This window comes from Macaca fascicularis, chromosome X, assembly GCF_037993035.2.
Source record: "Macaca fascicularis isolate 582-1 chromosome X, T2T-MFA8v1.1".
NCBI classification, from domain to species: Eukaryota; Metazoa; Chordata; class Mammalia; order Primates; family Cercopithecidae; genus Macaca; species Macaca fascicularis.
Window position 1 is genome coordinate 114140284 of NC_088395.1, and position 14156 is coordinate 114154439.

The window sequence follows — 14156 nt, forward strand, 5'->3', positions numbered from 1 at the left end:
CAATCATATTTATTTGCATGGTTATTTGATTTGGGTTATGTCTTATTTCCTGCTCGATTGTAAGCTCCATGAGGGCAGGAACTAGGTTGGCTTGGTTCTGGAATGCATGGATGCATCTTTCACTTTGTCATGTTCTCCAGGAGGCATCGAGCCAGTTTATGGCAGCTTGTTGGGTGGACAAAGCAGGGTACAGGAGCATTTCAGCCAGAGGGAACAGCATAGGTTAAGGCATGAAGATGTGAAGGAACATGAGGAACTGTAAATACTTTGTAATTGCTGGAGTATAAGGTGAGCGACAGTGATGGGAGGGGAGCGCCAGTGGAGTTAATGCAGATATGGTTGGAGATGGAGGTTGGGTGCAGGTCCTGAAGGGCTTTGTATGCCATTGTAAGGCAGTTGGATTTTCTACAGGTAATGAGGTATTGAAGATTTTAAATGACAATGAGACTTGTGCTTTAGAAAGAGCCTTCAGACTTTGGGAGGCTGAGGCGGGTGGATCACTGAAAGTCAAGAGTTCGAGACTAGCCTGGCCAACATGGTGAAACCCCGTCTCTGCTAAAAATACAAAAATTAGTCAGGTGTGATGGCACACACCTGTAATCCCAGCTACTTGGGAGGCTGAGACAGGAGAATTGCTTGAGCCCAGGAGGCAGAGGCTGCAGTGAGCCAAGATTCTGCCATTGCACTCTAGTGTGGGCATCAGAGTGAGACTCCGTCTCAAAAACAAAAACAAAAAGAAAGAGTCTTCAGGGTCATTCAGGGCCAAACATGGTGTCTCATGCCTGTAATCTCAGCACTTTGGGAGGCTGAGGTGGGAGGATCACTTGAGGCCAGGAGTTCGAGACCAGCCTGGTAAACATAGTAAGACCACGTTTCTTCTTCTACTACTACTACTACTACTAATAATAATAAAGTAGAAAAGAATCTTCAGGCAGCAATTTGGAGGTGAAGTGGATTCAAGTGGGTAGAAACTAGAGGGAGGAAGGCCAGTCAGGAAGTTATTGGAGGTTCTTGGGTTAGTGTGTCCCAACCTTTTCCATATCATGAGAAATGTCACAATTCATATGACAAAACATACAAACAAATGAGGCATACATATATACCAGATGAGGCAGCTTGTGGCCAGAGGCAATAGGGCTGAGAAGCCGAGAGGCTCAGTATCTCAGCACACGGGCCACCCACTCACACATACCTTGAGGGGTTTTGATCTGGCAGGAAGATGATAAGGTCCTGAAATGAAGCAGTGGCAGTAGGGATGGCTGTGATGTGCATACCCCTGAGGCAAGCCTAGTGAGTCTTGGGCCCTCGTGGTAATGGTGGTAGCCACCGTTTACACTCAAATCTCAGTATCTGTATATCCTTCTGCCATCAGTGGCAGGGTTGCAGTGGCAGCAAGACAGCAAGAAGGGGTATCTGACTCCCTGCCCCCCAAGTTCATTTCCTTTCCATACTTTTTTGTCTTTATTTTGTTGTATGCAAGTTTGGCTATTCTGTTGTGACTGAGAAGCATTCATTAACTGGAGGTATGAATGTCCCCTCTACCCCTTCCTAATAATGACTAAAAAGTAATACCTATCTCTGGCCCCTTTCTCACTGGAAAAAAAAAAGCTGTTGCTCCTCAGGGTACAAACTGTTCCTTTTTCCTCCCAATGGTATTGCATGAACTCCATAGGAGCATCACTAACTTGTTGCCTTAAAGTTGGGGCAGAGTCCAAATGCCTTATTGTGGCATGCATTGTAATTGAATGTACAACAACTATGAAAGAATTCAAGTTAGTATTTGATCCAACACAAGACTGTGTAGTATAGACATAGGGCTATATGATTTCTGCGATAGGAAAAGAATTCAAGGGAGTAGACTGGGCATGTTGATTTTTGAATCGCCAGCATAGAGGTTAAAGCAGACACCCTGATGGAGAAGAATTGAGGGTTGTACACTGAGCCTAGGATATAGCTAGGGCGAGGAGGTTGCACATGAAGAGCCAGCCGAAGAGAGAGATGAAAATGGTCAGATTACAGAACCAGAACACAGCTCACAGAAACAGAAGCCAAGAGAAGAATTTCCAAAGAAGGTGATTGCTGTTAGCAAATGTAATAACTTGAGATGTGTGATGAATGAATACAATTGTTTCTAGCTGTAAAGAAGTTTTACTTCAGTGGGCGCTGTGGCTCATGCCTGTAAATCCCAGAATTTTGGGAGGCCAAGGAGGATCACTTGAGCCCAGGAGTTCAAGACCAACCTGGGCAACATAGTGACACCCTGTCTCTATTTAAAAAAAAAAAAAAAAAAAAAAAAGGCAAGAAAGAAGTTTCACTTCTAGATCAGGTGGCTAACTATGGCCCATGAGCCACATCTGACTCATTGCCTGTTTCTGTAAATAAAGTTCTATTAGAACACAGTCATGCCTATTTATTTAATTTACAGATTATCTGTGGCTATTTCCACACTATGTACAATGGCTGAGTTGTTGTGACAGAGCCCGCATGGCCCACAGTGCCTAAAATATTTACTCTCTAGCCCTTTGTAGAAAATGTGTGTTGACCCCTGACCTATATGAACTACAAAATATTCAGCTCAGGCTCTGTGTTGGAATCCTGGGAAAAAGAAAACCACTGCAACTTTAGCTAACAGCTGAGCTGGTTTGGAATCAGAATTGTGCCCCAGGTAATGGTGATTTAGCCAAGGAAGGCTAATCTAGTTGGTGATCAAGTTCTATCAGGTCTTCATAATGTCCCTTCCTTTTCACTGGACCAGCCACCACTCTAGTGGAGGCCCTGACCTCTGTTGCAGTAGCCTCCTCATTGGTCAGAGAGGGGCCTCATTTCTTCTGCCTAATTCTCATATTTCTTAATGCCTGGTCTGGGTGACCCACAGCCCCATGGCTCCCTCTTTAGCCAGTCTTCAGTGATCTTTATCCGGAAACTACTGCCCTATTCCAAGGAGAATGTTCCCAAGGCTGACTTCAGTCTGGCTCAAACTTGATCAAGCCACAGTTAAAATTATAGTACAGATACTAGGAGGTTTTCTTGAAATAGTGCTGATTTTCCTGAATAGCATTGCCTGGTCTCTGAAGCAGTTAACCAGTTAACCCCAGGACTAATCTGACTGATTTAGAGTTAGGAACAGAAGTCAACAATGTATGCTAGTATTTCCCAAGGTGGGTTAACAACAACAACAACCTTGTTACCATGAGATGTTCTATAAAAATAGATCATTGTGGTCTAATAAATTCAGAAAACTTAGAATATTAAAGCTTTTCTTTTGAGGTTTCCCAGTGCACAACGATATATTAAAGGGTCTTATGAATTCTCATAGTAAAACTATCTGCATAGTGTTTTTTAACCCAATATCACAAACATATTTGACCAAGGAGTTCTTTTAATAAGCACCAATTAACAACATCTCAAAGACACAGGGAAATAAAGGAAGAGGGATAGAGCATGATGCTTTTTTTTTTTTTAGACAAAGTCTCACTCTGTCACCCAGGTTGGAGTGCAGTGGCACCATCTTGGCTCACTGCAACCTCCACCTCCCTGATTCAAACGGTTCTCCTGCCGCAGCCTCTGGAGTAGCTGGGATTACAGGCACGGGCTAATTTTTGTATTTTTAGTAGAGATGGGGTTTCACCACGTTGGCCAGGCTGGTCTCGAACCCCTGACCTCAGATGATCCTCCCGCCTCAGCATCCCAAAGTGCTGGGATTACAGGCATGAGACACCGCACCCGGCCGAGCATGATGCTCTGAGCAGAACAGCAGGCCGGAAAGACTTTGGCCCTAAAGGCAGAGTTACGACTTGATTCCACAGAGATTCCTTTATGTCCAGGGAGGTGTTCTGGGTGTTACAGGGGGCATGTGAAGATGAGCAAGACATAACTCTTGCACCCAAGGGACTTAGAATCGAGGGGGGATCTAGGCCATTCTGAAGTCTAACCTAGATTCCCAACTTTACCCCCGCTCTCCCAGCTGGCCTGTACATCTGCTGAGCCCTGGCAAACACAAATACAGCTACATAGCAGTCACATGAGGTTATATAATTTTAGTCCTTTTCAGTAAAGGTAGTTCATTAAATGTATAAAGGTTGATTTAATTTTGATACTTGGGTAAGAGGTTATTACAAAGAAATTCTCAAATCAGAAGAAACTATTTGTCAAGCCCTGTGCCTCAATTTTTGGTTCAGAAAGTATAGTTCCTTTAATTATGCAAGTCATCTTTTCCTAGCTACCATGCCTCTGGAAATGCATCTGCCTCCCTCCTTCCCGTGTCTTCATGTTTCTTCCCTTCTCTTCTGCAGCCTCTGGTGCTGTTGATGGAGTGGCCTGAAGCCACCAACTTTGCCTGCCTGATCGCGGGTTACTGCCGCCTCTTGCTGGATTCCAGGAAGATGGTCTTCTCCAGGCCTGCCAGCCAGCCACTTCCACCTCCAATGATCAAGGCAGGTAGGGCTCAACCTCGGTTGGTTTTTGCTGTGCCAGAGGCCCTTTGGACCCTGGAGACATGGAGGGAAGAGTTTCTCTGCCTTAGTGCTCACCCCGTGCCAACAGTGCCTGATTTGCCAGGAGCCAAAACTGTAGCACTGTATCCTAGCTGGCACAGCCCAATGGGAAAGACAGCTGGCCTTCACATGTACCTGTTCCACAAAGGATACCTGTGACAACATTGTGATTGAGTCAACCAATGAATGTATTATTAAAATATCAAACATGATAAATAGAGCCAATTAAATGGTTGCATTGGATCTAAGGCAAAGCTTTAGCGGTGTGGAGATCTAGAGGAAATTTACAGGTGTGCTGGCTCAGTTGAAGTGGAGGTGAAAATGAATATAAAGGTCTGATGAAAAGGAGGTGGCTCAAAGAACAGATACTTCACATATTAGACCTAAGGCTCATGTAGATGCAGTAAGTGCTTCTCCACCCCAGCACCCAGAAATAATGAGTGAAGCTGAGACTTTGCCCTTCTCACATGCTGAATACTCTCAACCCACTTGCCCTTGCTGCTTGACTATTTCTTTCTTCAAGGCTGTGGTTTTCTGAGTAGTCAGATCACACTTCGGGAAGCCAAGACGGGCAGATCACTTGAGGTCAGGAGTTTGAGACCAGCTTGGCTAACAAGGTGAAACCCTGTCTCTACTAAAAAAAAAAAAAAAAAAAAATAGGCCAGGCATGGTGGCTCACACCAGTAATCCCAGCACTTTGGGAGGCTGAGGTGGGCGAATCACCTGAGGTCAGGAGTTTGAGACCAATCTGGCCAACATGGTGAAACCCCGTCTCTACTAAAAATACAAAAATTAGCTGGGTATGGTGGTGTGGACCTATAGTCCCAGCTGTTTGGGAGGCTGAGGCAGGAGAATCGCTTGAATCCAGGAGGCAGAGGTTGTAGTGAGCCGAGATCATGCCACTGCACTCCAATCTGGGTGACAGAGTGAGACTGTCTCAAAAAAAAAAAAAAGAAAAAGAAAAAAAGCCAGGTGTGGTGGTGGGTCCCTGTAATCCCAGCTACTCGGGAGGCTGAGACAGGAGAATCGCTTGAACCCAGGAGGCAGAGGTTGCAGTGAGCCGAGATCCCGCCATTGTACTTCAGCCTGGGCGACAGAGCAAAACTCCCCCTCAAAAACTAACAAACAAACAAGCAGTAGTCAGATCAGATCTCCATCGAGGTGTTTGAGAGCAGAAACACACTCCTGATGGATGGCCCAGACCTAGAAGGCTGTGGACACCCCTCACCCATACACATCTTCTCACCTCTTGTCTCTTCATCACAATCATCATGATGTGCCTCATGACCTTGTCCACAGGAACTAAATGGCAATCCATCAAACACAGATTTGGGAAAGGATAGGTGGCCCTAAGACATATGAAGGAGATTCCACATAGAAAAGCAAAGGAGCTGACTTAGGATAGTAAGAAACCAGGGGGCTGAGTTGCTGCAAGTCTCCAGGTGAACAACACTGAAGAGGCGGCCACACTAGCAAACCTACAGATGGCCGAATGATGGAAAGCCAGCATTAGCATTATCACTGTCACTTCTGGTCTTCCTCTCTCTAATCACATCCAAGTAAACTATACCTCCTACGGAGTAGGCTAGAGAGGGAGAAAAGGAAAAGGGAAGATAAAGTGAAGAACCTGGAACCCAGCCAAAGACCAAATGTGACAGTGAAGATTATTCGGAAGGAATGCACTTTCAGAAGGCACTGGAGATGGCTCTGTAGTCCCACCCTACCTAACAGTTTTTTGTCATCCCATCAGTACCCTAGCCAATGCTGACCCCAAGTATTCCTCTCGCTGTGGGGATAGTGGCACCAAGTAGAGGGATATGTGCTTCGTATGTTCCCGCAGCCTCACTGAACACATTCCAACATTCCATGTTGCTTTTCCAAAGGCAAATCTGTTTTCTTACATTGTCTATGGGCTAGGCATGGCTTTAAAACACCCCACCCCCAACCACTTTCCTGACTTCTGAGAACCGCCTTGGGCCTGTAGAATGATGGGGGCTCAGGTTGCCTCCAGCACAGGGCCTCTGTGTCCATGCAGGAGCCAGATGGAGCACTGTGATGTGTCTGTTTTTGCGGTACTTCTCCCTTTTGGGTAGAAATAATCAGCTCAGGGGCAGAGACCTACAAAAAGTTCTGCTCTTCCTTCCCCATCTCTTCTGGCCAGAAACATGAGAACTTGAACTAGGCATCATATCACTAGGTACATGGTTTAAATCTTGGACCCCGTTTCTTAGTTTTTTGAACTGTTAGGTGCTCTTGGTGGGTGGAGTGGGGCGGAGTGATCCTCACGGCTCTACTTGAGTTCGCTGAGCTGCCACTGCCCCAGCAAAGTTCTAGGACTTGGTGTGCACATTTTGTCTTACTACCTCTAAGAAGGGAAGGGCACAACTGAGGAGACCTCAGCTCAGGTTACAGTGAAGGATTATCAGTTCCTGATATTGTAGACTTTTAGGACCAAGGTCCAAAATTGAAATCAGTTTCCTACACCAGGCCTTACTTTCATCCCAGAACAGAAGCCCCAATGCCAACTATTGTTCCTTAACAAAGGCCAATAGGGAATAGGTATCCTCCCAACCTTATCTGGACTTTTCCCCCAGGGTCCAAAGCCACAGCCCACTTAGGTCCTGGTTTTTCAGGAAAGGGAGGAAGAGGTCTGGCCAGCTCTATTCTTGTCCCACATCAGCTGCTGGCTGTCAGCCAAGTCCAACTCAGGGCCCAACCTATTGGGCCTAAAGGATGAAGTTAGACCAGCCACTGGGAAAGTGAAAACATCATCTTCCTTCAAGTCTCAGAAAAAAAGGAGAATGGGGACATGGTAGGGAAGGGACTCCCTCTTGGGCTTTATCAGTAGCTTCACCAAAGGTACTATACTTATTCACTTAACAAATCAAGCACTCATCATGTGCCAGGTGCAGAAGATGCAGCCATGAATAACAGACATGGTCCTTATGGTCCTTGCCCTCACATAGCTTGCAATCTAATAGAGGGGAAATACTGATAGATGATTAAAAGGATAAGGTCAATAACATAAGTACCTTTGCTTTTATATATGAGAGATTCAACAGATACAACAGAGCAGTGCCTGGGTTTGAGGGCCCAGAAAGGCTCTGAGCTTAGAGAAAGGTCTAGAAAAATGCCAGTTTTCTATCTCTAATGAGGTGGTGGGCAATCCAAAGGCAGCTACCATCTTTCTGCAGCCCTGAGCTCTCTGTATCCTGGGGGAATCCAGGAGAAAAAGGCTTTGAGGGCCCCTGTTAGGGCCTCAGTTGGAGGAACTCACTCTACATTTTCTACCATGGTTAGAAAACAGTTTGGTCGGGTGAATTGAACATTTTGGTTAATGGTTACTATATATCCCTCGAGTGGCTTACCAATTTTCATGTAGTTAAAACCCAGCAACATGTACAGAGTACTAAAGTAAGACTGAACATAGTAGACTTTTTTTGGATGATTCAGAAAGAGCATGAGGTTCTTGCAAGGCCTCGAGGTCGTCATTATGACCAGTGATTATTGGACTATAGAATAGAGCAGGGCCAAGTACTAGAATGCTAGGTGAGTCAATGTCACACAGACCGTATGTTTATATATATATATATATCTCTGCATATATTTTCTTTTTTTATTATACTTTAAGTTCTAGGGTACACGTGCACAATGTGCAGGTTTGTTACATATGCGTACATGTGCCATGTTGGTGTGCTGTACCCATTAACTCGTCATTTACATTAGGTATATCTCCTAATGCTATCCCTCCCCCCTCCCCCCATCCCATGACAGGCCCCAGTGTGTGATGCTCCCCTTCCTGTACCCAAGTGTTCTCATTGTTCAATTCCCACCTATGAGTGAGAACATGTGGTGTTTGGTTTTCTGTTCTTGTGATAGTTGGCTGAGACTGATGGTTTCCAGCTGCATCCATGTCCCTACAAAGGACATGAACTCATCCTTTTTTATGGCTGCATAGTATTCCAAGCTGCATATATTTTCAAACACAACTCCAGTTGAATCACCGTCCTGTTCTTTGCAAGCATTTTTTTTCTAGTGAGTCTTCTGAGTGACTGAGTACAGAGGGATAGACTAGGGCAATCCCCTTGGGGAAAGCTGATGAGCAATTTACACCATATTTGCAGTCTGGGAGGCATACTGTCCTGAACCATCAGCCAGCTGCACCTGGCATTACTGGCACTTCTAATCTTCTGCCAGGAGGAGATTTGGGATTCTCCAGGCGCATTTTGTCTTCTGATCTGGAAGTCATAGTACCAAGTGGTGGACAGGGCATTACCTGGCCTTGACAGTCTATGCTTACAGATGTTTCCATCTTGCAGGGAGGGAAGCCACCCTTAGAATCCAGCCTCTGTTTGAGAGGGGTCACTATCCGCCACCCTTAGAATCCAGCCTCTGCTCTTGTGATAGTTTGCTAAGAATGATGGTTTCCAGCTGCATCCATGTCCCTACAAAGGACACAAACTCATCCTTTTTTATGGCTGCATAGTATTCCATGGTGTATATGTGCCACATTTTCTTAATCCAATCTGTCACTGATGGACATTTGGGTTGATTCCAAGTCTTTGCTATTGTGAATAGTGCTGCAGTAAACATACGTGTGCATGTGTCTTTATAGCAACATAATTTATAAAACCAAACACCGCATGTTCTCACTCATAGGTGGGAACTGAGCAATGAGATCACTTGGACTCAGGAAGGGGACCATCACACACTGGGGCCTATCATGGGGAGGGGGGAGGGGGGAGGGATTGCATTGGGAGTTATACCTGATGTAAATGACGAGTTGATGGGTGCTGACGAGTTGATGGGTGCAGCACACCAACATGGCACAAGTATACATATGTAACAAACCTGCACGTTATGCACATGTACCCTAGAACTTAAAGTATAATAATAATAAATAAATTTAAAAAAAAAAAAAAGAATCCAGCCTCTGCTTGAGAGGGGTCACTATCCGCTTATTGGGCATGCCACTTGGAGCCACCTTTGATGGCAGCTTATTGCCAGGCTGGCTATCCTGATTGCTCAGCTGTCTCATAGGTAGTTAGCACCTGGTATATCCCCAGGACCTGTGGACAAAGTCTTGATGTAGAGAGACATCATGAATTTATAGTTCATACTCCTGGCTGATTGCTCCTCTGGAGCACTTATTCCCTAAGTCTCAGAGGCCTGGATGAAGGGTAATTACACAATATTCCCCCAACTGACCCAGAGTTCCTGAGATACAGTAAAGCCCAATAAGGCCTGAACCAACCCCACTCATTGACAATTTCTATGTTTAAAGCAGCAACATGGTCTATGGAAAATTGCAAGAGCTTGAGATCTGAAGTCACAGAGACTTGGGTTCCAGTCCCTGTTTTGCCATATCTTAGCTATGTGATCATAACTAAATGCCAGAAACTTCATCTCAGTTTCCTCATATGTAAAATGAGGATAATACTATTACCTGCTTCATGAGGAATTTGACAGGATTGTGTGCGATAAACCACATAAAGTCCCTTCACAATACAGAGTACCCTTTTTTGCTTTGTTTGTTCGTTTGTCTGTTTGTTGAGACAGAGTCTTGCTCTTGTTGCCCAGGCTGGAGTGCAGTGGCATGATCTTGGCTCCTTGCAACCTCCGCCTCCTGGGTTCAAGCTATTCTCCTGCCTCAGCCTCCTGAATAGCTGGGATTACAGGCGGCCGCCACCACACCCAGCTAATTTTTTGATATTTTTAGTAGAGACGGGGTTTCACCATGTTGACCAGGCTGGTCTCAAACTCCTGACCTCAGGTGATCCACCGCCTCGGCCTCCCAAAGTGCTGGGATTACAGGCGTGAGCCGCCACCCCCAGCCTTTTGCTCTTTTTTTTTTAAGATTGAGAGTTCATCATGTGCCCAGAGCTGTGCTTTAAAAAAATTAACAGCTTTGTTTCGATATAATTTTAAAGCCATAAAATTCACCCATTTGAAGCGCACAATACAATTTTTTTTAATATACTTAATATATTCACAGGGTTATACAGCCATTATCACAATCTAATTTTAGAACATTTTTTGCCCCTCCCAAAACAAAATCTGTACCTATTAGCGGTCGCTCCCTATTTCCCTCCTAATCACCACCTAGCCCTAAGCAACCATTGGTCTACTTGCCGTCTATAGGTTTGCCTATGCTGGACATTTTGTGTAAATGGAATAATAAAATATATGGTCTTTTGCCACTTGCTTTTTTTACCTAGCATGTTTTCGTGGGTCATTCATGTTCAGCATGCACCAGTACTTCATTCCTCTTTATTGATGAATTACATTCTATTGTATGGATATACCACATTTCTTTATCCATTCATCAGTTGATAGACATTTGTTTTTTTTCCCACCTTTTGACTATTATGAATAATATTGTTATAAACATTCGTGTTTATATGGGGACCGTTTTTATAGGGACATATGTTTTCCTTTCTCTCCAGTCTATACCTAGGAGTGGAATTACTGGTCAAATGGTAACTCCATGTTTAACTTTTAGAGGAACTACCCAATTGTTTTTTAAAGTGACTATACCATTTTACACTCCCATCAGCAATATTGGAGGGTTAAATTTTAACCATATATTCGTCAACACTTGTTATTGTCCATCTTTTTTTTTTGTTTTTTTCGGAGACAGAATCTCACTCCATCACCCAGAATGGAGTGAATGTGCACCATCTCAGCTCACTATGACCTCTGCCTCCTGGGTTCAAGCAATTCTCCTTCCTCAGCCTTCTGAGTAGCTGGGACTACAGGCATGTGCCACCACAGCTGGCTAATATTTTGTATTTTTAGTAGAGATGGAGTTTTGCCATGTTGGCCAGGCTGGCTTTGAACTGCTGACCTCAAGTGACCCACCCGCCTTGATCTCCCAAAGTGCTGGGATTATAGGCATGAGCCACCGCATCTGGCCATCTTTTTATTTATTAATATGTCTGTCATATTGTGTGTGAAGTGGTAGCTCATTATGCTTATGATTTACAGTTTCCTGATGGCTAATGATGTTGAACATCTTTTCATGGGCTTATTGGCCACTTGTATATCTTCTTTGGTGAAATATCTAATCAAATCATCTGTCCATTTTTAAATTGAACTATTTCACCATAAATGTGAGGGATTATTTGCGAACTCTCAATTCTACTGCCTTGATCTATACATCTATCCTTACGCCACCACTTTACGGTCTTGATTACTATGGCTTTGTAGTGAATTTCAAAATCAGAAAGTGTGAGTCATCCTACTTTGTACTTCTTTTTCAAGACTGTTTTGGTTATTCTGGGTCTCTTGTGACTCTATATTAATTCATGAATTAGCTGTCAATTTTGATAAAGTCAGCTGGGATTTTAGTAGAGACTATGTTGAATCTATAGATCAATTTGGAAAGTACTATCATTATGACAATATTGATTGAGTCTTCCAATCCATGAGCAGAGAATATATTCCAATTATTTAAATCTCTTTTAATTTCCTTCATCAATGTTGTATAGTTTTCAGTGTACAAATTTTACACCTCTTGTTTTTTTTATTTTTCTCTTTTTTTTTTTTCTTTTTCTTTTTCTTTTTTTTCTTTTTACTTTAAGTTCTGGGATACATATGCAGAACATGCAGGTTTGCTACATAGGTATACATGTGCTATGGTGGTTTGCTGCTCCTATTCACCCGTCCTCTAAGTTCCCTCCCCTCATCCCCCACCCCCAACAGGCCCTGGTGTGTGTTGTTACCCTCCCTGTGTCCTATGTTCTCATTGTTCAACTCCCGTTTATGAGTAAGAACATGTGATGTTTGGTTTTCTGTTCCTCTGTTAGTTTGCTAAAGATGATGGCTTCCAGCTTCATCCATGTCCCTGCAAAGGACATGATCTCATTTCTTTTTATGGATGCATAGTATTCCATGGTGTATATGTACCACATTTTCATTATCCAGTTTATCATTGATGGGCATTTGGGTTGGTTCTATGACTTTGCTATTGTAAATAGTGCTGCAATAAACATACGTGTGCATGTGACTGTATAGTAGAATGATTTATATTCCTTTGGGTATATGCCCAGTAACGGGATTGCTGAGTCAAATAGTATTTCTGGTTCTAGATACTTGAGGAATCACCGTACTGCCTTCCACAATGTTTGAACTAATTTACATTTCCACCAACAATGTAAAAATGTTCCTATTTCTCCACAGCCTCACTAGCATCTATTGTTTCCTGACTTTTTGATAATCGCCATTCTGACTGGCATGAAATGGTATCTTATTGTGGCTTTGATTTGCATTTTTCTAATGATCAATGATGCTGAGCATTCTTTTTCTTTTCTTTCTTTTTTTTCTTTTTTTTTTTTTTTGAGACAGAGTCTCACTCTGCTGCCCAGGCTGGAGCACAGTGGTATGATCTCGGCTCACTGCAACCTCCACCTCCTGAGTTCAAGCAATTCTCCTGCCTCAGCCTCCCAAGTAGCTGGAACTACAGGCGCCTGCCACCATGCCTGGCTAAGTTTTGTATTTTTAGTAGAGATGGGGTTTCACCATGTTGGCCAGGCTGGTCTCGAACTCCTGACCTCAGGTGATCCACCTGCTTTGGCCTCCCAAAGTGCTGGGATTACAGATATGAGCCACCATGGCTGGCCCTGTTTTTTGTTTTTTGTTTTTTGTTTTTTTGATTGTTGAGCATTTTTTTCATTTGTTGGCTGCGTAAATGTCTTATTTTGAGAAGTGTTTGTTCATATTTTTTGCCCACTTTTTTATGGGATTGTTTTTTTTTTCTTGTAAATTTCTTTAAGTTCCTTGTAAATTCTGGATATTAGACCTTTATCAGATGGATAGATTGCAAAAATTTTCTCTCATTCTGTAGGTTGCCTGTTCACTCTGATGATAGTTTCTTTTGCTGTGCAGAGGCTCTTTATTTAATTACATCCCATTTGTCGATTGTGGCTTTTGTCATAATTGCTTTTGGCATTTTTGTCATGAAGTCTTTGCCCATGCCTGTGTCCTGAATGGTATTGCCTAGGTTTTCTTCTACAGTTTTTATAATTTGGGGTTTTACATTTAAGTATTTAATCCATCTTGAGTTAATTTTTGTATAAGGTGTAAGGAAGGGGTCCAGTTTCAGTTTTCTGCATATGGCTAGCCAGTTTTCCCAGCACCATGTATTGAATAGGAGATCCTTTCCCCATTGCTTGTTTTTATCAGGTTCAATGAAGATAAGATGGTTGTAGATGTGTGGTGTTATTTCTGAAGTCTCTGTTCTGTTCCACTGGTCTATATGTCTGTTTTGGTGCCAGTACCATGCTGTTTTGGTTACTTGTAGTATAGTTTGAGGTCAGGTAGCATGATGCCTCCAGCTTTGTTCTTTTTGCTTAGGATTGTCTTGGTTATAGAGGGTCTTTGATGATTCCATGTGAAATTTAAAGTAGCTTTTTCTAATTCGGTGAAGAACGTCAATGGTAGTTTGATGGGAATAGCATTGAATCTATAAATTAGTTTGAGCAGTATGGCCATTTTCACAATATTGATTCTTCCTGTCCATGAGGATGGAATGTTTTTGCATTTGCTTGTATCCTCTCTTATTCCCTTGAGCAGTGGTTTGTAGTTCTCCTTGACAGGGCCCTTCACATTCCTTGTTAGCTGTATTCCTAGGTATTTTATTCTATTAGTAGTGATTGTGAATGG

General features: G+C 43.2%; 1 protein-coding gene across 2 annotated transcripts in view; it reads left to right on the forward strand.

Moving 5' to 3' along the window:
- The window catches only part of FRMPD3 (FERM and PDZ domain containing 3), a 78280-nt gene that overhangs the window by 46170 nt on the left and 17954 nt on the right, over positions 1–14156 (forward strand). For both annotated transcript variants that reach the window (XM_015444293.4, XM_015444294.4), the window contains one exon: positions 4293–4437. In XM_015444293.4, the coding sequence (XP_015299779.3) occupies positions 4293–4437 (145 nt within the window). The remainder of the gene's footprint in view (positions 1–4292; positions 4438–14156) is intronic.